The sequence below is a fragment of the Dama dama genome, chromosome 11, assembly GCF_033118175.1.
Source record: "Dama dama isolate Ldn47 chromosome 11, ASM3311817v1, whole genome shotgun sequence".
In the NCBI taxonomy this organism is placed as follows: Eukaryota; Metazoa; Chordata; class Mammalia; order Artiodactyla; family Cervidae; genus Dama; species Dama dama.
Genome location: NC_083691.1, coordinates 77634873 through 77659560, shown reverse-complemented (window position 1 = coordinate 77659560; position 24688 = coordinate 77634873). Strand labels below are relative to the sequence as shown.

At 38.4% G+C, this 24688-nt stretch overlaps 1 protein-coding gene across 1 annotated transcript in view; it reads left to right on the top strand.

The window, feature by feature from the left end:
* Positions 1-24688, top strand: part of PLEKHH2 (pleckstrin homology, MyTH4 and FERM domain containing H2) — a 95314-nt gene that overhangs the window by 31310 nt on the left and 39316 nt on the right. Inside the window, exons 6-16 of the mRNA XM_061155512.1 lie at positions 88-169; positions 3849-4031; positions 5490-6451; positions 9866-9941; positions 11261-11355; positions 11953-12097; positions 14645-14781; positions 14879-14989; positions 15147-15233; positions 17126-17284; positions 24010-24090. Of these exons, the coding sequence (XP_061011495.1) occupies positions 88-169; positions 3849-4031; positions 5490-6451; positions 9866-9941; positions 11261-11355; positions 11953-12097; positions 14645-14781; positions 14879-14989; positions 15147-15233; positions 17126-17284; positions 24010-24090 (2118 nt within the window). The remainder of the gene's footprint in view (positions 1-87; positions 170-3848; positions 4032-5489; positions 6452-9865; positions 9942-11260; positions 11356-11952; positions 12098-14644; positions 14782-14878; positions 14990-15146; positions 15234-17125; positions 17285-24009; positions 24091-24688) is intronic.

Sequence of the window (24688 nt, the reverse complement as noted above, 5' to 3'; positions counted from 1 at the left end):
TTTGTATTTTGTTTATGTTTAATGAGGTATTAACATTTTCTCATTGTTACAATTTACTGGTACATTTTAGAAATTATTTTCTTTTAGTTGGAATTGGAGAATCAGAATCTTCGTTTGATCAACCAAAACCAAACTGAAGAGATAAAAACAATACAGTCAAAGCTACAAGGTATGGGCACTTGACTAAGGTAGCCTAATTCGATTTATCTGCCTGTGTAGAATTTTACTGTTGAGCACTTGAAGTATGACTTGTGCAACTTAAGGAACTGAACTTTACATTTTACTTAATTTAAATTGATTTAAATTTAAATAGCCACATGTCCATATGAGCATAGCTAGACAGTAGTGAATAACCCAAAGAGGGTAATTTGAACATTTAAATTTGGGGTATGTTTACTTAAAATAATCAGTCTTGTTGTTTTCTATTTTCACTTTATAGCGTTGTGCTCATTGGTGATTGAAATTCTTACAGCCTGAATACTTTCCGCAAAATTTTACGTGAATAAGCTCTTTGCATTTTCCAATACTTAGGCCTGTTTTCTTTTTAACTCCAAAGCCAAAGGATGGGTAATAGAGTTAAAGATAGAGATTTACTTATTAATATGCTACTGGTGTGATAGCCATGCAAGTACACATATAGCTGACCAGAAGGTAGGTCACCAGGGGGTATATTTAGCTTGTGCTTCTTAGACCAATGGCCTAGGATAGTGCTTTTCACACTTTTATTTAGCAGCAGACCCCTTTCTTTTTTTTAATGAGTGATTTTTTAAAAAACAAGTTTAATTTATTTTTTTAATTTTTTGGTTGTACCCTGTGGCATGTGGGATCTTAGTTCCCTGACTAGGGATTGAACCCACACCCCCTGCCTTGGAAGGCAGAGTCTTAAACACTGGACTGCTGGGGAAGTCTTAGAAGAACCCTTTTTAAAACATTTTTTCCTGTAGAATCTTAAGTAAAAATTGTATTGGGTTATGGGTCCAGAGTTCTGCAGACCTGGTCTCACCCATGCCTCTTCTTGCACTTCTTGCCTCTTCTTGTTTCTCTGCAACATTGCCACAAAGCCCTGGAGTTTCATAGAATGCACTGGAAGAATACTGGTGTGGTAGAAAGAACTTGGGCTTTGAAATCAACTTTAATGCCCCACAATTATTAAATTGTGTTATACCTCCAGTTTTCTTCCTGCATCAGTAAAGTGGCGATTGTAATAGTGTCTAACTAGTTTCATGGTGGGTGTTGATCATAGGATGTGTGAAAGCCTTTTGTCTACTGCATGTTAGTATCTATTGCTGTCATTCTGTAAAGGGAAAAGACTCCTGTTTTCTGTCTCTTAATATTTCTGATATGAGATGTGTGCAAGTTTTTCCTACACTAAGCAATTATCCAGTTCTCAACATACACCGACTAGGTGTCCTACAAATTTAACTCACTTCCGACATTATCTACTTGGATAGCACCATATCCCTCAGCCCCACAAAACTACCCACCTCCACTCTGATCAGGCACTGAACTCACACACAAATACAGAGGGATAGTTTTGCTTCTGTCCAACAAACTGTAAATCCAAGTTTCCCAAGATCCCTTCCTTGGGTTCAATAATTTGCTAAAAAGGGTCACAGAACTCAGTTTACTTCCTAGATTACTGGTTTATTACAAAGGATGTAACTCAAGAAGAGTCAGATAGAAGAGATGCATAGGGCAAGATATGGGAGGAGGGGCACAGAATTCCTAGGCTCTTACCAGGTAAAAACCCTCCCAGCATCTCCATGTGTTCATCAACTTGGAGCATCCTGAACCCTATCCTTTTGAGGTTTTATGGAGGTTTCACTATGTAGGGATGTATGATTGATGAAATCACTGGCCAGTGGTGATCAATTCAACCTCCAGCCCCTTTCTTCCTCCCCTGAGGTCAGAGATAGGGGGTGGAGGGTGAGGCTGAAATTTCTAACCCTCTCATGATTTGGTTGGTTTCCCCTGGCAACCCCATCCTGAGGCCATCTCAGGGCTTTCCAGAAATCACCTCATTAATATATATTCAGAAGTGTTTGAAAGGGCTTGTTATGAAAACAAAAGACATTTTTATCACTCTTGGGAAATTCCAAGGGTTTTAGGAGCTGTGTGCCAGGAACCATGGATGAAGACCAAAATATATTTCTTATGTAACACATTTCCTCTACCTATATAATAAAAAAAAATTGGTATTCTTCTTAGTTGATCTGGAATTCCATATTTTTAAGTAAAGCTTTAGGTCTTCGTGTTGTTCACCCTCTTTGAAATAGATCGTATGTACTAAGCCTAATCACAAAATGCTATTTCCCTGATACTTTTTGCTTGCAATTCTAGTCCTCACTGGTAGCCTTTTAGTTTTGGAGGCTAAGGATTATTGATCCTTGGAACCTAGGCATTACTGGAGAAGAATAAATATGACGTATATAGATATGATATAGTGCTTTCAAAATATCTGTGTGTATATGTTGGAGAAGGAAATGGCAACCCACTCCAGTATTCTTGCCTGGAGAATCCCACAGACAAAGGAGCCTGGTAGGCTACCGTCCACGGGATCGCAAAGAGTCGGACACAACTGAGTGACTTCACTTCACTTCACTTCATGTGCGTATGTGATTATTAAAATATCATGAATTAGTTCTGTGAGTTCTTTGGTCAATATGCAAATATTAAAAGATACATCTGAAGGTGGACACTGTTTAAAGATATTTTTGTATCTCTACTCAATTATCAGTTACTATTTAACTTTACCCTTTGGTGCTCTTTCAGAGGTGAGAATTTAATTTCTTGGAAACTTTTCTTACTATCGCTGAAAACTCCATGTTTTTAATCTTATAAGCAGCAGTGCTACAAGTCCCAGAAGATGAATTAAGCCCATGATTAGATACTTTCTATCAGGCTTCCCTGATAGATCAGTTGGTAAAGAATCCACCTGCAATGCAGGAGACCCTGGTTTGATTCCTGGGTCAGGAAGATCCCCTGGAGAAGGGATAGGCTACCCACTCCAGTATTCTTGAGCTTGCCCTGTGGCTCAGCTGGTAAAGAATCCACTTGCAATGCAGGAGACCTGGGTTCCATCCCTGGGTTGGGAAGATCCTCTGGAGACGGGAAAGGCTATCCACTCCAGTACTCTGGCCTAGAGAATTCCATGGGATCACAAAGAGTTGGACACAACTGAGCGACTTTCACTTTCACTTTCACTAGGTCTGAATTCTCTGTCTAGAAACTTTCCCCTCCCCTTTTTTTCCTCTATGTGATTAAGGTTCTCCATATCATGGTCATAGACTAAGTCCCTTTATTTGCTCTCTTATGAGAACCACACTGAAAACTATGACAAGCAAAAGTTACTCCAGTGATCATGTGATTTTTGCCCCAGTGATCTTCTAAATTTTCCTGGGTTGTCTTGACAACCAAGACCTCATTCCCACTTTCTTACTATTAGTAGCATTACCCAGCAATCAAATTTATCAGTACATACTTCATTGGTATTTACTAGTACTTGACACTGTAAGAAGCTGTAACTCTCTAGTTATTTATATTTATATCTGGATTTTTGTTTGTTTGTGGCTTGTTTGAGAGCTAACTACTTTTAAAAGGATTAGAAAGTTTTCTCTTTGCAGTTAAAAAATATTTTGTACCATCAAAATATATAAGCAGATATTAAACATTGGTGTGTGGTGCTCGACATTGAGGGTTCCAAGTTATTATACAGAAATAAAGATGAACTTTAGGCTTTTTTCTGGTCTAAGGAGTGATTTGTCCATGTTTTTATTTATGCTTTGGTTCTCTGTTTAACAAAGTGTTATGAAAAGTTCAGATCTTGATTTCGATTAATGGTCTTGTAGAAGTTCAAGGAAAGAAGTCAGTTGTTTCCACACCAAAGCTTTCAGAAGGCCAGCGTCTGAGCAGTCTGACCTTTGGGTGCTTTTTGTCCCGAGCAAGGAGTCCTCCTCAAGTTGTAAAATCTGAGGAAACGAGCAAGATATCATCTAAAGAACCTGAGTTCATGGAAGGAAAAGACATAGAAGGTATTTATGGACTAGAGGAATTTACTTTAACATTTTTTAAAAAAGGAAAAATCATTTGTTAAGAGTAATGCGAGTTTCAGATTAGGAGTGTGACCTTCCTATTCATTATTTATTTAAAATATAAAAAATTATCTAATATTCAATATGAAATTAAATACGATGCAGCAAACTGATAAAGATAAAGAACACCAGGTGAAAATTTAGTTAACTGCTTTGATTTCCCTTTATTGCCTCAAAGAAGAAAGTATTTGCCACATGTTCAAACTCTGGACCTGTGTGCAGATTTGTACCCTTCTTTTAGTCTTGAAGCCCTTCTAAATTTTGCTTTGTTTGGTTTCTGGCTTTATCAACACCAGTGTGACTTTTCCCAAATATTTTAGAGAGACTTGAACTTGCGTCTTTTCTATTTTCAGCTCCTGCTTCCTTCCTCCAAAGGAGAAAAATTATAGCCCTAAGAGCTGTCTCTATGCTTGGTTATGAACTTCTGAAAACTACATAATGTTTTTTCCGTTCAGAGGGTTCCTTTGGTACTTGCTTCTATGCTGTTACGTGGAATTTTTTTTTTTTTTTTTGAGAAATCATTTTCATTTTTTCCTCACTTTCTAACTTTCTCACTTTCAGTTCAGTAAAGCTCAGTTCAGCTGAGGTTGCCTGGACTGTAGCTCTTGCTCATCTGCAGATTTAACAAACTGCCTGATACCCATTTGTGGAGCCTGTATAGCCTTAGTTACGAAGGTCCTGTCTGTGCTTTCACATTTTCAAAGTTTTTCTTTTGTACTCTTCAGACTATATTTTAAGTTCATTGCTTATGAAGTCAGTGGTTCATTCTATTAGTTATGCCATGTCTAAAGACATTTTTAAAGACTGTTATTTTTATTATAAAGATACATTTTGTAGTTATGATTAAACCGAAATAGAGTGAGTAAAGCTTTTCTCTGTGTATGTTTTCTTTACGGTTTTGCATATTTCATGTATTGAAGCTTGGGAATAAAGATTTTTTAAGCAATAGCTTTATATTTATTATGTTTTAATTTACTTATGATAATTTTGAAATTTAGTAGAAGTAGGGTTTTAGTTTTTTTTGCTTCTAAAATAGAATTAATGGTGTTCATTTTTCTAGTGGCTGCTATCTTTGATAGTCAGTGTGGCCCTGTTTTTCATTTTGCTTCTTGTATTATTGCTCCTTGGTCTATTGTCAGTTTTTTCCTCCATGTTTCTTTGTAAAAAGCAGTTTCATTTTGATACTATTCTGTTGAGTGTAAGGGCATTGTAGTCTATAGGAAGCTTACAGTTTTCAAACTTGGGTTTAAAAAAGACATTGGACTAAAAAAAGCGTAATGTAAATCAACTTTATTCAAATGAAAATTCCAGTCTGTACAGTGTAGATATATAAAGCTAAATATACAGAAAGATTGTATGATTAAAGACAGCATGCCAATATACTGTATACTTTTCTAGAGATGGAAATTCCAGAAAAATCTGTTGATAACCAAATTCAAGAAAACAACCGAGGTCAGAGAACACTGCATCAAGGCCCTTGCATGTCAGAGCAGACTCGTAAAACAAGGACGAGCTTTGTGATGGATGGTGGCGCATCCCAGAACTCTGGGGCTCCCGGGAGTGACTGGAGTTCCGATGAGGAAGATGGGAGCAAAGGAAGATCCAAGTCCAGGTACACGTCTACGCTTTCCAGCCACACATCAGAGGAGGGGGTCCAAAGTAGCAGGATGGGCAGTGAGACATATCTCACAGCCTCTGACGACAGCAGTTCAATATTTGAAGAAGAGACCTTTGGCATAAAGAGACCAGAACACAAGAAGCTGTATTCTTGGCAACAGGAGGCACAGTGGAAGGCTCAGAATTGTCCTCTCGGAAAGGGAAATTCCGGATCAAGGAAAAAGGAGCGTGATAGTTCCTCAGACGAACTCAATAAAAAATTTCAGTCTCAGAGGTTGGATTATTCGTCTTCCTCGAGTGAAGCCAACACCCCAAGCCCTATTCTGACCCCAGCTTTGAGTCCAAAGCATCCTAACCCACTCCTTGGAAAAGGCACAGAACTAGGACCTTCCTCAACTCTGCCACCCCCCAAATTAAGGATTCCTAATATTTTCAGCTTAAGCATCGCACTAGCCAAAAGGCACCTAAGCCAGCCACAGTTAAGTTCCGACAGGATGTTTGGCACAAACAGAAACGCTATAAGCATGATACGCCCACTGAGACCTCAGGAAACAGATCTTGATCTAGTTGATGGCGACAATACAGAAATTTTAGAGACCATGGACACTAATTGTGATGATGGATTATTTTCCTATGACTGCTTGGAATCCCCATGTTCAGAGGACCAGGAAGCCTGCGACTCAGCAAAGAAGGCAGCCTGTGGCAAACCTCCAACTCCACCTCTGCACCGGTTTCCCTCCTGGGTAAATTATGTTGCTGTGTGCAGTGCACACACATTTGTTTTTTCTCAACACTCATTTTCTGATTTTGCTTTACTTCTTTTCCTGGTTCTTTTCCAGTCCAGCTTTGTTCTGACCATTCCCAGTTTTTAGAATTCAGTTTTCCCTTCTCTTTTCCCCTGAATCAGTTGAGAAATAAGACACAAGGGTAAGACAAATGGGACATCCAGATGTTACCTTTATTACTGATAAAACAGATTTTAGAGAATTAGTGGGCACAGAAGCCAATACCGCACCTAGGAAATTGCTGGATTTTGCCACCCGGGCGCAGGTAGTGTTGGACCAACTGCCACAGACTCCCTCCAGTGAGGCCCGGCTTCTCTAAAGCTTATGGTCTAGAGAAAGAACAAATGGTTGTTTTTGTGCAATAGCTACTTCTCAAGCGAAAGGAAAGGGGAAGACGCTGGTCTCTGCATGTCCAGTTTCTCCTTCTAGGCATTCCTGTCACATTAAGCCACTCCTTTTTCTTAGAGAGGAGGAAGTGAACGGTTGGCTAGAGATCAGGAGTGGTCAATTTTTGGAGTGACTTCCACATGGAAGGGGGCGTCTCAGGTGGATTTAGTGGTAAAGAACCCACCTGCCAATGCAGAAGATGTAAGAGATGGGGGTTTGATCCCTAGGTTGGGAAGATCCCCTGGAGGAGGGCATGGCAACCCACTCCACTATTCTTGCCTGGAAAACTCCATGGGTGGGAGAGCCTGGCGGGCTACAGCCCATAGGGTTGCAGAGAGTCGGACACGACTGAAACAACGTAGCACACATGCATACCACGTGGAAATATCAGGGTGAGGAAAAAGGGTTCTCTCTAATGGTGGGTAAATTCTGGACCAGGATACCTACTGGTCATCAAGTTTTGAACTTAATTATTTACTTGATTGACTTTAAGAGAAATTTAATTTTACTCATCATGAGCTTATCAATCCATTGCTTTAACCAAAAGCATCTTCCTGTATCTAGAATAGTTTGAAATTTCTTCCATTTAAACATTGACCATTAATATAATAATTAACCTATTAATTGTGTGATTCTTGGGCTTCCTGATGGCTCAGACAGTAAAGAATCATCCTACAATACAGGAGACTTGGGTTCGATCACTGGGTCAGGAAGATCTCCTGGAGAAGGAAAGGGCACTCCACTCCAGTATTCTTGCCTGGGGAATCCCATGGACAGAGAAGCCTGGTGGGCTACGATCCATGGGGTCACAAGGAGTCAGACACGACTGAAGTGACTAACACTTTCACTTTCTTGGGAATCACTAGATTAAGAAAATTCTTCCTGCGACCTCCCTGATGATCCAGTGTTTAGGAGTCCACCTTCCAATGCAAAGGATGGGAGTTCAATCCTTGATTGGGGAGCTGAAATCCCACATGCTCCAGGCAACTAAGTCCACGAGGTGCAAGTAGAGAGCCCATGTGCCACATGAAGACCCAGCACAGCCCCCCAAATAAATTCATGAAAATAATTTTAAAAAATTCTTCCTATGTTTGACACAAAGTGAAATTATCTGTTTTTTAGATTGAAATTTTCCTTCACATACTGACATAGTTTAACCTTTAGCCTCAAGAGAATCATCTGGTTTGCAGGATTTTGAGGTTTTCAGAGTCATGCTCTGTTATTATTTTTTATTTAGTGACCAATGCAGTTTTAAGCAAATAAGGCAATTATGTTTTCCAACTATAAATTCAGACCTTGAGATGTATTCCTTTTATTTACTTTTAAAAGAACCTTTCATTGCAAAGTCCACTTGAAACCACCTGCAGTTTATTACTAAATTCTGGATAACATAAAAAATGGACATTATTGGCACGTGAATCTCTGGAATTCCAGTTATGTTACCCTTTAGGCAGTTAGGAGTTGAAATTTTGCTGCTTTTGTTATGTTGAGATTATGTTGGCGATTTAGGCTAGGCTTTCATGTTCATTTTACTTGGCAAACCATTCTTACTGCTTTTTTGCCTTTCTCTCTTCACTTTATCTTCTGAAGCTATCCAGTCCTGAAAAAGTAGTATTGCCTTGCAGAAGCCTTCCAGCACATTGGCCAAGTTTGAGGTTTTATTTCTGTTTGTTGGGTATTTTCAAGTTTCACGTTAAAGAGGTATATTCTAATCACCTCAATTTATGAAAGTTTATTTTAAGGGCTTTTAGGGGTTTATTTTAAGGCAGTTTTAAGGCATAGCCCATCCTTATTGAACTGGAATATCATTCAAAAGTACAGCACTCACTCTAGCGGGTCATGTGATGATTCAGCGGTGCCTCTGACGGTCAGCACCTTAGAGACAGGTGACACCCATTGTCGCTGGTCCCATGGCTCGCTTGCCCTGTCCTGTCTGCAGTGACTATCTGCTTCTCTCACAACTGCCGACTATCACCTTTGCCTGTCTCATGGCTTCTTACTTACTATCTTATTTTTATGTGTCTTTTTGTTCTCTCCACTCTGCTATTTGTCTCTGTGTGTCTCTCACCATCACGCTGTCAGAGACGCTGCCTCTGATTCGTTCCATCAGTGACTCTTCAATCTAAAGTGTCTCAGATGATTAGAGTTTTCATACACATTGCTTCAAACCCCTGGCTGGCATAGTCCTAAAGAGGGCTGCCTGAGTTGCCAGCTGTGTCCTGACCCAGACAGTTGTGCAGGTTAGGTGTGTTACAGAGTTCAGGACATCTGTGTGTGGGGAACAACCTGGAGTCCCTTTTCTCATAGGGACAGAGCCAATAGCCTTCCAGTACCCATTTGAGAAATCTCACAGAAGAAGAGAAAACAAAATAACAACCTGCTTTTGGAACAAGATTGTATAAATTCTATTGCAGTTCTCAAATTCACTTATTATTTGACTTCAGGTGTTTCTTCAACTTCACTGAAATATGAAGGTGATAGCACTTAATGCTACTTTGTATGTGCTTTCTGACCTCAAGTTTTGGCTTTGTCTTTTTCTTTAACCATATTCTAGAATGGTAGATTGTTAAAGATGATATTTGTGTGTAGTGAAAGATAAGAAATGGTTTCCGGCTTTATGTTACAGCCATTCAAGGTTTTCTTCTTTTTCTTGGACCATGTTCTGAAATGATGACATATTAATGGTGGTGTTTATGAATAGTCAGTGGTTGTGAACAAGCTTTCTTTTACTTTTTACCTGTGTTTTCAAAATAATTTAAAATACCTAGCAAAAATTTGGGAACAAAGATAATGGAGTGACTAATGGATGGAAAAAAGTTCTGCAGTGCTGTTCACAGTGGCATATTTTAGTTGGCACTGGTGACAGTTTTATAATAATGCTGTACTCTGGTGACTGTTAAATGAAGAACAAATGAAAAACATATGTGTTGAAAGTAATTGCTTCTTTGCTTCAAATATCCAGCTTAAATCTTTCTTTTACATTAGGAAAGCAGAATTTATGCTGTAGCCAAATCAGGCATTCGAATGTCTGAGGCCTTCAATATGGAGAATGTTCATAAAAGTAAGTGCTTTTGCATGCTGCATCATGAATGAACCTTGAGCACTTTGTGCTAATTGAAATAAGCAGTCACAAAATACAAGCACTGTATGAGTCCCCTCACATGAGGTATCCAAAGTAGTCAAATTCATAGAATCAGAAAGCAGAGTTGTGGTTCCTAGGGGTTACGAAGAGTTGTGGAAGGGGAGCAGTTGCTTAATGGGTATAGAGTTTCAGATTTTCAAGATACAAATGTTTTGGAGATCTGATTGACAACAGTGTGAATATGCTTAACACTAACTGAACTCAAAGGTGGTTAAGATGGTAAATATTATCTTATGTGTTTTTTACTATAATAAAAATCTTTTTTTAAAGAATAAGTGATTTTGTATTGCCATTTCACTAGCCAAGAATTTCCTAAATGTCCAAAGTCATTTGAATAAACACAGCTTTGCCAACTTTCAGAAAATGCTTTCTGAAGTTGCTGATTTATATTTTAAAATTGAAATTCATGTTAGTATAGGGGCACATTGATGGTCAACTCTCATGTAGCAAGTATCTCATGATTTTACCCCAAAGAAGCTAAATCCTGGACACTGCAATTTCAGCTGTTTAAATTGTAAAAATATTGATCTCTATGTCTTCTTTTTCCAGAGTTTAAAACACATTCCTCCTTTCTTTCTTTCTTCAGAAACTTATTATAGAAAAAAATACATGCTCATTATGAAAAATAAAACCAAACCACAAAGAACTGTCTGAAATAAAAAGAGACATTTTTCTGTAGTTCCTTCTACTGGCCCCTTCCTTTCCTATCTGTAATCTGTATCTTAAAGGTAACCACTAATGTTCTATTCCTTTTCGGCTATCTATCATTGGTTTTTGCCACTCAGGAAATATATTCTAACCTTTCAATTTGAGGTTCACCTGCTAAAGGATTAAAAGTGATGATATTTTAACGCCAGGTCACCAATAGGTCTCTGAATAATCAGAGAATATCTTCACAGGGTACTGCTCACTGAATCAGTCAATAGGTATTTGTACTCATTTCCGCCCAACCTGAGCTGAATGGAGATACCAAAGAAACAAAAGCTAAGATCCTCACTTTCAAAGAGGTTATCGGCTAGTTGGGGAGCTAGCACACTTGGGTATGTAATGAACCATGTAAGAGAGTGTATAATTTAAACTGTAGATACCATCATTCTTAAAGTAGGCTGCATAATAAATATCGTGTGTTCATCAGTGTCTCTTTTATTAGAAATTTTGTTAATTCACATTCATAAGAAATAGACCTAAGTGCTAGTTAGATCTATTTTTTAAAAAAATCATTTTGTTTTCTGTTTCAGATTCTGTTGTAATGCTTTCCTACACCACGTCAGGACTTTATACATCTCTGATATACAAGAACATGACAACCCCAGTGTATACGACATTGAAGGGGGTAACTCATTATTGTTAAACACGTGGGTCTCTTCATGGTGGGTCAAAAAAACTGTTTATTCAAGCTCCAAATTTATATAAACTCCCTTTATAAGGAGTTTTAGAAGTTCACACCAGCACATTATTAAAAGAGAAGAAATGGAAAAATCTCGAGAAGATACTTATTTTAATCAGTGTAATAGAGGTCTGATATGCTCCATTTTTGTTATGCTGCATGTGAGCCTCTACCCCGTCCATAACTGTTAATTGTTTAAAGGAAATTGTGTTAATGGTGTAAAGAAAGCAACTAATTTAGAAAGCTCTTCAAATCACTGCCAGGGTTCCCCTCCCTTGTGTGAAGTACCTGATTAAAATAAGTATCATCAGAAAAAAAGTATCAGATATGAACAGTCTTATGGTCTTAGGAATCTTTTATCATTTACAAATGCCTTTCTGATTGGAATTTGGAATTTAACAAGTGTGACTTTGATAATAGCAAGATGCTTTCTTCTATTCCTTAAAAAAACCTTATTCCATAACTTCTGGTAAAATTCTGTACCTAAAGAGAGAGATAACCTTGGAGATGGACACATAGGGATGCTATTTTGTTTCTCTTTAGAAGGCGACCCAGATAAGCAGCAGCCCGTTCCTGGATGACTCCTCTGGGTCAGAAGAAGAAGACAGTTCAAGATCCAGCTCCCGGACCTCGGAGTCAGACTCTCGCAGTCGGAGTGGGCCAGGCAGCCCCAGAGCCTTGAAGCGAGGTAAGGGATGGTTGCACACACACAAGACAGCTCCAAATAGTTCAGGATATTTAGTGGGAATTTTATCTCTACAATAGGACTTAAAAAAAAAATCTCTAAGTACTGCTTTCCACTCACACGTGCTAAGTCACTTCAGTCGTGTCCGACTATTTATGACCCTATGGACTGTAGCCTACCAAGCTCCTCTGTTCATGGGATTCTCCAGGCAAGAATACTGGAGTGGGTTGCCATGCCCTCCTCCATGGGATCTTCCTGACCCAGGGATGGAACCTGCGTCTCTTACATCTTTTGCACTTGGCAGGTAGGTTTGTTTTTTTTTTTTTTTTTTTACCACTAGCACCACCAGGAAGCTCATGGTGAAAGAATATTCACCGAGGACTAAGACACATATTTTAGTCCTAGTCCTCGTCTGAATTTTCTTTGTGATTGCAGACAAGATAATCTATTTTTTAAAGCTTATCTGTAAAAGAGAGATCACTTAGTTATAGGAATAAAGTGAAATACTTAGGTTAAATGAGGTTTCTCTTTTACAGTTACTTTTTGATTTTGAGTAATTTATAGGATGGATGGACTTATTTCAGCTAAATTCATTACACTGCTAAATGGCAGAGAATACACCTAAAAATGTGGTGGTTAATCTGATATTAAGAAAACTTACTTTGGGCAGGTCTACAATTTTTGTGAATTTTGAAGAAATGTTCGGCATAGATACAGATTCTAGGCAGAGTCAGTCATATTAAATGATATCTGTATTTCACAAAAGCTATGTTGGTTTTGAAACTGTTCCATGGAACCCCTATGTACTCCCAAGCCCCTCAGCTTCAACAGGACCTGTTCAGCTCTCATAGGTTTAATATTTTGGCTTCCATTGGTCTCTTTGCTACTACCTTGCCCCCTTGACAGCTGGAATCAGGTTATATCACACTTTTGCTCAAAACATTGCAAGGACTCCTTATACTGACTCTAAGGTATTACATGATTCTTTGATGTCTTTGACCTCATCTCCTCCTTTCTCCTCTCTTACTCAGCTCTGGCCACCCAGACCCTTTTGCTATTCCTGGAACATGCCAGGTACGCTTTTGTTTCAGGACCTGTGCACTGAGTCTTTGCTCTACTTGGTATTCTTCCCCCAGATGTCATCGTGGCTGGTTCCTTTTCTCCTTCATTGCTGGGCTCAGACACTGCCTTCTCAGTGAGTGCTGCCCTGACCACACTATTCGAGTGCAGTCCTTTACTCTTCTCCAACTTCTAGCGCTTTTTATTTCTTTAGTTGGCTCTATGGTTTATTTTTCCATAGCATTTGCTCTCTGTTTTTTGTCTGTCTCCCCCAACTAGAATCTGTGTTCCACGAGGACAGAAATTTGTTTTGTTCTCTGCTCTGTCCCTAGCATCTTAAGGCAAAGAGCCTGAGATTTGCATTCCAACATTGCCTCTGCCTGGCTATTTGACTTTGGACAAATCCTTTAATCTGTGGACCTTAGTCTCCTTAGAGATTGAGGGCCTGAACCAGAATGATCTCTGAGGCCTTTGGTAGATTGAAATTTCTGTTATTCTTTGAAAAATAACGATACTACTATTATCACATCCATTACTTGGCTTAGTCAAATAAGTTAGAAGAATAATATAGTGAAATTATCCTAACATGGCCCTTAAATGTTAATAGACACTTTAAAAATTGCCAGATACTATAATGAATAATGACTTAAGTTCTTGATTTTATTTAATATTTTCAAAATCTCCAATTGTAGTGACTCTCCAATGTGACTTGCAACTTGCAAGTTGTTTTCTAAAATGGCAAGTGAATTATTGCGAAAAATGTTCCTTTGAATTTTGCATTATAGCTGCTGGCAAATGAAATAGTCTGTTTATATCTTTTTTATTGCTTCTCTTTTATGCAAGATTTTCAAAATCTATACACTAGTAGTATTGGACTCCTATGTTCTTTTAATGTGATGTTACTTTAAAATGATTACAAAAATTAAGTGTACTAAAGTGTGATCGTACAGGTCTTGATAAATTAAGGTTCAGCATTTGTTTGCCTACGTGTGCATGTGCTCTCTGTGCTCAGGTGCTCAGTCATGTCCGATTCTTTGCGACCTCGTGGACTGTAGCCCGCCAGGCACCTCTGTCCACGGGATTTTTCAGGCGAGAATACTGGAGTCGGTTGCCATTTCCTCCTCCAGGGGATCTTACCAACTCAGTGTCTTGCCTACATGTCAATATGTAAATACACGTATTTTTAATTCTTAATAAAACACATTATTAGACTATTACATACATTTTATATATGTGAAAATAGCTGTACTTACAATCATCCCAAAATATTATTTATGTTTCTTTGACTTCCTCGGAGATTTGCAGGATAGTCCTTAACCCTTTAGCTCTGTTTTCTGCCTTAAAGGTACTTCATGGTCAAAGGCATGGAATACATCTAGTCTAGGAAGGGTGATGATTTGGGATATGGATGTATTTCTTAGGAAAACTGACAACCAGCATTTGGACCATCCAATTGCTAAATATTGACTTGATTTCTTTCTTTTCATCTAGGTGTGTCTCTCTCTTCTGTGGCCTCTGAAAGCGATTATGCTATTCCCCCAGATGCTTACTCCACAGACTTGGAGTACTCACAGCCAGAGCAGAAGCTCCTGAAAACTTGCTCATCTTCCAGTGATAATGGGAAAAACGTAAACACTTAGTCAGGGTTTTTGTTTTTTTTCAATTAATGAATCTGTTAGAGTCTCCAGAGGGAACCTAAATATTTTTTTAAATCTCTTTAATTAGGAACCACTGGAAAAATCTGGCTACTTATTAAAAATGAGTGGTAAAGTCAAAACTTGGAAGCGGAGATGGTTTGTTCTTAAAGGTGGTGAATTACTTTACTACAAATCTCCGGTGAGTGGAAATTGCTTGTTATTTAGAACTGAATTCCTCAATCTATAAATCAGACTCCTGACAGATTTTCTTCCATGTAATTCAATTAATGAGACAAATCATTTCTTATGACTATTACAGGTAATCACTTTGCATTGGTTTTCTTCCCTTCATACAGAGCGATGTAATCAGAAAACCACAGGGCCATATTGAACTTAGTGCATCCTGCAGCATTTTAAGAGGAGACAACAAGCAAACAGTTCAGGTATTTTTTTTTTTCTTTTTTTATATCATGTGAAACTCAGTTCTCAATTTTATAAGCTAATGGAATGAAGACTGGGTATTCAGTATTTTTTTATTCCATTTGGTGATCAGTTTGATGCCCGTAAAATGGGTAAAACCCTGGGATTTCTTAGTTAAAACTATGTTGTAACCTGAGTTTATGTTAAGTAAGTCTCCACTGTATTTTCTTTGCCCTTGATCACTTACACTGTTTATTCCCCACTCCTAACCCTCCCAGCCATTCTTTTTTTTTTTTTTGAAGTCTTTTTTTTTTTTTTTTCCAGTGGGTTTTGTCATACATTGATATGAATCAGCCATGGATTTACATGTATTCCCAATCCCGATCCCCCCTCCCACCTCCCTCTCCACCCGATTCCTCTGGGTCTTCCCATTGCACCAGGCCGGAGCACTTGTCTCGTGCATCCCACCTGGGCTGGTGATCTGTTTCACCATAGATAGTATACATGCTGTTCTTTTGAAATATCCCACCCTCACATTCTCCCACAAAGTTCAAAAGTCTGTTCTGTATTTCTGTGTCTCTTTTTCTGTTCTGCATATAGGGTTATCGTTATCACCTTTCTAAATTCCATATACATGTGTCAGTATGCTGTAATGTTCTTTATCTTTCTGGCTTACTTCACTCTGTATAAGGGGCTCCAGCTTCATCCATCTCATTAGGACTGGTTCAAATGAATTCTTTTTAATGGCTGAGTAATATTCCATGGTGTATATGTACCACAGCTTCCTTATCCATTCATCCGCTGATGGGCATCTAGGTTGCTTCCATGTCCTGGCTATTATAAACAGTGCTGCGATGAACATTGGGGTGCACGTGTCTCTTTCAGATCTGGTTTCCTCAGTGTGTATGCCCAGAAGTGGGATTGTCCCAGCCATTCTTAATTCTCAAGCTGTCAAGCTATTTTAGAGGAGGGTTATTTGATAAATGAATTCCCAATAAGATATCCATATTTTAATGTACTATTGAATTCAGAAGTGTTCGCAATTTAATAGAGAACCAGAAAATGTCAGTTCTGTGAACTTCAGATGCTCTTACACCTAAGTGGGAAGGATGTTAGGGAGCAGAGGGGCTGTCCTAGTTCCCACAAAGTCACACCACAGAGGGGGCTGCTGACCATTTCACGCACACATAATGCCAGTCTAGCTGGGAAACCTTTGCCAAGTTTAAAAAACAAAACAAAACAAGCTCTTGAAATAGTTTGGATAGGTGACTTAAAATTCAGATTATTTATTTCTGAAATGCCTTCCATAATTGTTATTTTCTTATCCTCCTCTTTTGGAGGGTGAAATACAACATTTTATTAGAAAAGTACACTTTCATTGTTTTCAGTGGCTAATACCTGAGGACTGCCCCAAAATGTAGAAAGGAGAGTCAGTATATTTATGGCTGATTTGCATTGTTGTACGGCAAAAACCAGCACAACATTGAAGCAGTTTTCCTCCAATTAAAAAATATAAACATCTATATTAAAAGAGAATCATTTGTAGGCTTCTGAAACTGCAACTATTCTGCTCCTCATTTCAACAACTAGGAATCCATAGCACATTTAAGGGAGAAAAGGAAAATCTAATGAGAAAACAAGATTAAAAAATCATGACCCCAAAGCATAATACTATGAAGAGTTTTAAAGTAAATGGAAGTGAAAAAACTATTTCCACAAAAAGTTAATTGTCCTTCTCACAAAGTGGTTAAAATATGCTACATGATTTATAGAATCATTTATTTGGAACCTAGGATTCAAGTTGCAGCTTATTTGTTTCCATATTAGGTAGTGATATTTGAAAAATGGACAAGGAAATGATAATTATTCTAAAATCTCTAGTTTCCTTTTCTATCTCTTTCTCATCCCATTCTAGTTGACCACTGAAAAACACACATACTATCTGACTGCAGACTCCCCCAATATATTGGAGGAGTGGATTAAAGTGTTAGAAAACGTTCTTCGAGTGCAAGCTGCCAGCCCCCTTTTCCTGCAACCTGAGGGCAAACCAACGGCGAAGGGATTGCTCACCAAGGTGGGAACTCTGTGTACAATAGCAGTGTCCCAGGCAGCGAGGGGATTAGCCCCACAGTCATGAAGAGGGGGCATCACAGAATATATATTATTTATGTTGTTTTGCGGTGGGAAAGAGTGTTTTAAGTATGATACCAAAGACAAAACCCATAAAGATGAAACATGACAAATTTGACTATCCTGCGTAAAAATGTAAATGTTCTTACTATTAGAACTTCTCTAAGCAAAATTTTTAAAAGACCAGTGAGAAGCTTTGAAAATGTATTTGAAACTTAAATACAAGCTTTTTTAATCAGTAAGTAAAGGGTAAATATCAGTGAGGGGAAAGAACAAAGGACACAATGAGAGAGGTAGAGATAGAAGCACAAATGATCAATAAACATATAAGAAAACGTTCTACTATCATTAATAATTTTCTTAAAAAGCAAGAAGTAAGTAATGAATTTTTTAAAAATCTGATCAAGGGAGGACCTTTTTTAAAAGTATGAAATACAGTATTGACACAAATTAAGAAATTTGCTACTGAGTTTACTTTAGAAGGCAGTTTGGCAATGTCTTGGCCAAAGTGTTTTACTCAGTAAATATTTTTGAATGAACAAATAAATGAATAAATATTAAATGTTTTAAGAAGATAAATATTTAGACTTTGATCCAGCAGTTTCAGTCTAAGAAATTTATGCTTAGGAAATTATCTTAATTTGCAAAACATTTAAGTATGAAGATGTCCATCACAGCATCCTCTTTCTGATTTAAAAAAAAAGAGAGATAATAGTTAACATGCATTGAAATGCAGGTTTTAAGTACAGGATTGAATCAGTTTTGGTAGATATTTACGGTCACTCTCTCAAGATATAGAACATTTCCATTGCTGCAGAAATATTACTTGCACTCCATGGTTTATAATACAGAAAAACTGAGATCATCTTAGATATGGAGTAGGGGATAGTTTTAAATATTTATATAATCAGGTAATGCTTTACTGTGCAGTCATTGTAAATGTGCAAAGGAATGTTTAATGTTTTAGAAATAGATTATGATGTGTTGTTAGGTGATAAAATAAGTGTAGAGCATTACATAGTTATCCCACTTTTGGTAAGCATATTTGTAGAAAAATGTCTGACTAGGAAATATACTAAGGTATACTGGATATCTCTGTGTGGTTTTTACTTCATTTCTGCTTAGTTCTGTTTTCTAACTTTATAATATAAAGTCTGGCTTTCTTTTTTAAAAGATTTTACAAGTCTGTCAACCTCAAACATACATAGGTGAATTATTTTCTAACTTTTTTAGAATGAGTAAATATTGATTTATGCTGACAAATATTATTTAAAATTTTTTAACAATACAATAAAATATTTACACATAAAATACTGCACACGAAAGTAATCTTTGCATCATCATGCATCACTCATGTGCTTTATTTATGTAAGAGAAGAGAAATTTAACTATGGTGAGCTATGCCACCCTGTAATTTATACTTAATATTAATACTTAATATTATACTTAATATTACTGTGGGAATATGGGTGGGTGCTCTTCAGTAATATTTACAAAGACCGACCAACTATTCTAAAAGTAAGAGAAAAAATTAACAAATACATTCAACAAAGAGATGCACTATGTGTTTTTCTGGATCATTCTATCACCATTAAAATGTTTTTTCTTTTAGTCATGGGCTCGAGAACTCCCTGGTATTGTGCTAATATATGTTTTCCAATGAACCCAGTGCTACTTTAAATCACATTCTTTAAATCAAATTCAAAATAACTAGTTGTCCTACTGTTTCAAGGACTGTGTATATCAAATCCTTAGGCTTTAATATGATCTCGTGGCTAAGGGTTTATAATTTCTTTCACAATCAAGTGTTTTTGGTTTTTTTTGCTTATTTTTAATTATCGGCATGTCTTGTCAATTTTCACTCCTGTTACATTTCTACTTTTCCCTGCTTCCCATTTTACAGCTGCATTTTAAATGAGTACAAGTTGATGTGATTATCAGATGACTAAACCACTAGGATTTATAGACAGGATGCTTATTAGATTTCCTTCCTACCATTTGTGAAGGGTTGTCCACCCCCATATTTTCACCTGCAAAGCCTTATATGAGAAAAACTCTTTCCGAGTGACTTGTTCTGAGCTCACATTCAGGCTACAATCCCAGATATGGCAGAGCAGTGTTTGAATACTTTGCAGGGGAGGAGACTTTTTCAAGTTGTCACACTGTTATTATTAAGTACAGAAATATGTAGGCAGATATTAAGAATTTGACTAATTTGATTATGGATAGTTAGTCTTGCAACTTTTAATGCTTTGGAAGAACATTTCCTATATAGAAATTCACTTATTTTAAAATACGTGTATTGAACAGTTATCCCATGTCAAGCAAGGAGCTGAGATATTTAGATGATTAGACTGCTGCCCCATCCCCCAGAGAGCCTCGTATCTAGTGGGAAAGAAAAGAACATAAGCATATTTATAGTGATATATTAATACATAAAGCACTATTATTGACATGCATCATAAGGTGCACAGAAAAGCTGAATAATTTAGACTGTGGGGTCAGGAACAACTTCTCAGAGGTTTGCCTGCACTGAGTCTCCAAGGAGAAGTAGGATTTAATTTTGGAAATGGGCAAAGGGAGGTATTCCAGGCTGGAAGACAGCATGGACAAAAGACGCAGTGTCTCAAAGCGTGGCCATCTATGTAAAGAGCAAGTCCTTTGAAGAAAGAGTTAGGGGGTCCTGATCGTGGAGGACTATTTTTGTCTTGTTAAGGACTTTGTTCTTTGTCCTAAAGGTGATGTGGAACCCCTCAGGGTTTGTAACAGGGGCATGGCTGTGTTCAAGTTGTTAACAGATTGCTCTGCTGAGAGGAAGATGAATTTGTGGGTAGCAAGCTGGAGTTTCTAAGAACAGTAAGTGGAGGTGGTTTTCCTGAAGAGGATGAGACTCTGAACTGGTCATTGGGAGAGAGACCAGAGGGTGAATCTAAATAATGCTGGGAGGTAAAAATCTTCAGTTAGACTGAGGCCAGCGACTAGGAAGTGGGAAAGAGAAGGATAGCTGGGTGAAAGATGGTGCCAGATGATAGAGACTTCAGAAAAGAGGAGCTGTTTAGGATGATCAAAAGGTTCTTTGGGGACTTGTCAGTTTTACAGCTTGTGAAGACACCTGCATTAAGAAGTCCAGCAGGCCGTGGCAACACAATCTCCTTCAGAGGAGAAGGCTCGGTTGGAGAGAAGGATTTGGGGAATTATCATTGTGCATGTGATAGTCAACTCCATGACAGTGAGAGAAATCATCCAGGAAAATGTGTATGGTGAGAAGAGCAGGGGACTGTTAATAGGACACTAGGTTTCCCAAATTTGAGAACACATAAAGGAGATATATGAAGAGACCCTGCAAAGTACGTCATGGAGGCCAGGAGTGGAGTGTTTGACAGGGAGGGAGTGATCTGCAGTGTCAGATGCACGAAGTGCACTGTGGTGTGTTCAGGGGTGATGGGGAGATGAGTAAGAGCAGTACTGAATTTGGAGGACTGTGCCTGCTTCCTGGCACATGAGAGAGAATGGAGCTGGGAAAGGAATGTGGTGTCAGGAGAGGCACTGAGGTCAAAGAAGAGCGTGGCATGAGTAAGGAGAGAGGGAGCTGGGGGGAGGCTGAGGTCAGAACGTAGAATGTCAATTTCAGAAGTGGCGCCGCTCCCCATGAAGGAAAAAGGACCAGGGTGTGGCCAAGGGGATGAGTAGCAAAAATGGAGGGACAGCAAAGGTTTTTAGAAACGAAAAGAGCAAGAGGTACTGTGAGTTAAGATTGTAGGGAGGTAGTGCAGCATAGAGCCTCGGGAAAGAGTTCAGGAGCCAGACTGCACACCAGTGCACATCCTGGCTCTGAAGGTTGCCGCTTGTGGGACCGTGGATAGGTTACTTAGCATCTCTGTGCCTTAGTGTCCTTTTCTGTAAGGTGAGAATAATATTGGTGCCAATCTCACAGGGTGCTGGGAAGATTAAATAAATTAAATGTGTAAAGTGCTTTAGAACAGTGCCTGGCACATCATAAAGACAACCAAAATGCTAGCTATTATTATCGAAAGAGTTTCCTCTGGATGATGAAGTCAGCGAGACAGGTGACAGGATTAGTAGTGGAGAAGGTTACAGGCATGAAAATATATTAGAGGAGAGAAGACCATGGGAGCTTGTGTTTTGTGTGATGATAAAGGCCAATCAGGATACAATACACTGTTTGTCATCAAAGTTTCAGAGAGAACCGATACAAGTACCTTTGTTATGGATGCAAGGTAAAAAAAAAAATTCTTTCAGGTTTTTAGTTCACCAAAGCCTTGAAGTTTGAAATTGTCTTTAAATCTTTGTGCGAATTCTTCTAGTGTAATTTATTATGATTTTTTTTCCAGAGTAAGTCAGAGTTGGGAGAAATCTTAACATAATCAGATTTACCTAAAAAGATAGACTATGTTTTTAAAACACAGCTTTTACAGTGACTTGGCAGAAGTCCTCATTAATTTGTAGTTCCTCAAAGGCACACATTGCTCTATTTAAAGATAAATCATTTCCGAAGTATACTCTTTATAGCCAGATGCATTCTGCTTCAATTTTAGTGAGACTCCTTTCTGGAGTTTGTTTCAAAGAAGAAAAAAGTAATCTGTATAACACAAACTATTTAAAACTTCCAGTATATTTTTCTGTAAGTACATGTTTCTAAATTCAATTAAACTGAAGCATTTCTTGCCAAATGAAACATTTTTTGTTGTTGTTGTTTCTCCTTAAGCAACATTCTAAATCCATCAGACTGTTAGATGGTGGAGTTATTTGTTTGCTTAAACCATGCTTTGGAAAGCCCAAAGACTGGCTGCATTTATGGGTTTAAATGAAACATGTGTTTTACTTCTCCTTATGCATAGCGAGGAAGGAAGGGTTTATTGAGTAACTACTAGTATCCTTTATTTACATTTTCTCCTTTGGTCATACAACAGCCTGCTGAGGTGTACAGTTATCCCACGTTAAGGAAAGAAGTTGGGAGGTCAAGTCAGTTGCCTGAAGGCATCGTCTATCCAGTGTGTGGTAGAACTGGGATTTAAACCTTGGTCCATTTGACCTCAGAACCCAGGCCCTTTCTGCTGTTGTGACTTGCCCACTACAAAATCCATTCTTCTCTGTTTAAATGTTGTCATTACAAGGTCCCCGCAAAATATGTGTGCTTCCCAACCCGACGTGCCGCCCCCACCCCCGTGACGTCTCCCCTTACTCGCTCAGTCTCGGACACATGGACACACGCCATCTCAGGACCTTGGTGCTTGCTGCGTCCTTGCCTGGAGTGTTCTCTCAGGTGACTGCGTAGTGAGCTACCTCCCTCCTCTAGGGCTTGACTCTTCAGTGTTGATGACGCCTTCCTGACCCCCGTATTTTAAATTGCAAAACACATCCCCTGCTTCTCCAAGCACTTCCTTCTCTTTTCCTGCTTTATTTTTCTTCTTCATATTTATCACCATGGGCAAGCATGACAACGGAATGTTGGGCTTTGGTTTTACCAGCCAGTGTCTTGGTTTTCCAGTGGTGGGTCTCTCCAGGTTGAAGTCCACTCTGACTATTGAAGGAGAGGGTCAAACCTTAAGGCAAAAATTGGCGGGGCTGCCCAGGTAGTGGAAGTATTGGGCAAGCTCAGCCAGGCATACCACATTCTAGGTCTGGGGCAACAGAACCCATTACAGATCTTATCCACTGGAGGGAATAGGGTTCTTGGTGTTTTTCTAGACTTGAGGGTATAGCTGGGACTGTCTGACAGAGATCTTCAGTGCCTGAACCTGGACAGGACTGGGGCAGGGAGGAACTCATAGTGAGTATCTTACATTGGCAGCCAGGTTCTTTACCATCGCACCACCTGTGAAACCCAATAGTGAGGACCTTACTAAATCCACTGACCAGTGAAAAACCTGTAATATTCAGGACAAATTTATGTGTAAATGTGTAGAACATGTGTGTAAAATGTCTTACACACACACATCTAAGTGTGCAAACTTTGTATTTCTAATGAAGATACATAGCACACTGCTGGTTTGCTTGTCTGTCTGCCTCGTGAGGCAGTGAGCTCCTCGAGGAAGGAAACTGTCTTGTTCATATCTGTCCCCCCAGTGCCTGGACCAGTCCCTGACTACTCACAGTCAAGAACCAGATTCAGATTCCATCCCAGTCACGAAAGATAGTTCCTGACATATAGGAAGTACTCAATATATAACAGTAGCTTTTCATGTTGCTTTTATTATTTTATGTGTATCCTTCTGGAGAAGGCATCAAGTGTTTTGAATGAATGAAACTTTTGTATTTTGGAAATCACTGGAATTCTTAGGTTTCAGTCTTCTTGTTTCTAACATGTGTTAACCTGGAGAGCCACAGGATTGTTGGAAATCTATATAATATGGAAACTGTGAAAAATACTTGTGAAATTGGCATCTTTTAAGTCTTAGTTGTAGGTGTAATACTTGACATCTAGTAAACATTCATTAAATGTTGAGTGGTGAGCATGAAGCAAACATGCCATGATACTAGTATAACAGGTAAATTGCAAATAGCATTCAGATAGTCTGGTTGAAATGTCACTTATAACTTGAGCAAACTGGATAGCAGTTCAAATAGCTTCAAATAGAGTGTATATGCCATACTTTAAGGTGTCAGAGTTCTGAGCTACATTTATAATTCTTTGAAATATGATTTCAGGTAAAACATGGTTATTCCAAGAGAGTCTGGTGTAAACTTATAGGAAAAACATTATATTATTTTCGTAGTCAAGAAGATAAGGTATGTATATGTTTTTAATATCCTGATTAGAGAAATTTTTTGTTGATTATGGCTTCAAGTTTTTCCTTTTACTGTTCTATTGCTAGCCCAAACTTTAGAATTTTTGATGATGTTGAAATTTTGCATAAAATTTATTACTAAGGTAATCATAGGCCCAGAGGGATCTTGATTCTTAATTATAAGCCTTAGCAACTTTTAATTAATGCTTCTTCTAAGACCTAGAAAAATCTTCCCTGCTCTCAGCCATCAGTTCCTCATATTTTTCAGACCTGACAGAATAGATAAATTTGAATGATGGGAGCATCAAGCTAGGAAAGAAGCTGGAGAGAAGAAAGAATCCAGTCCTGTCCCAGGCCCTTGAATTCCTAGACACCACTTATCTATCCATCCACCTACCTATTTATGTCCCATTGGTTCATTTTTAATTAATCTCCTCCCCCAAAGAACTTGAGTTACCTTCATTTTCAGAGGAAAAAGATGATGTCTTCCAAAGGTGAAATGTATGCCTAATTATCATTGGATCAAGAGTATTTGCATAAAACAATGATACCTGCTTCACAGAATAGCAGCCTGTGAGTGATTACTGTATTAATGAGAC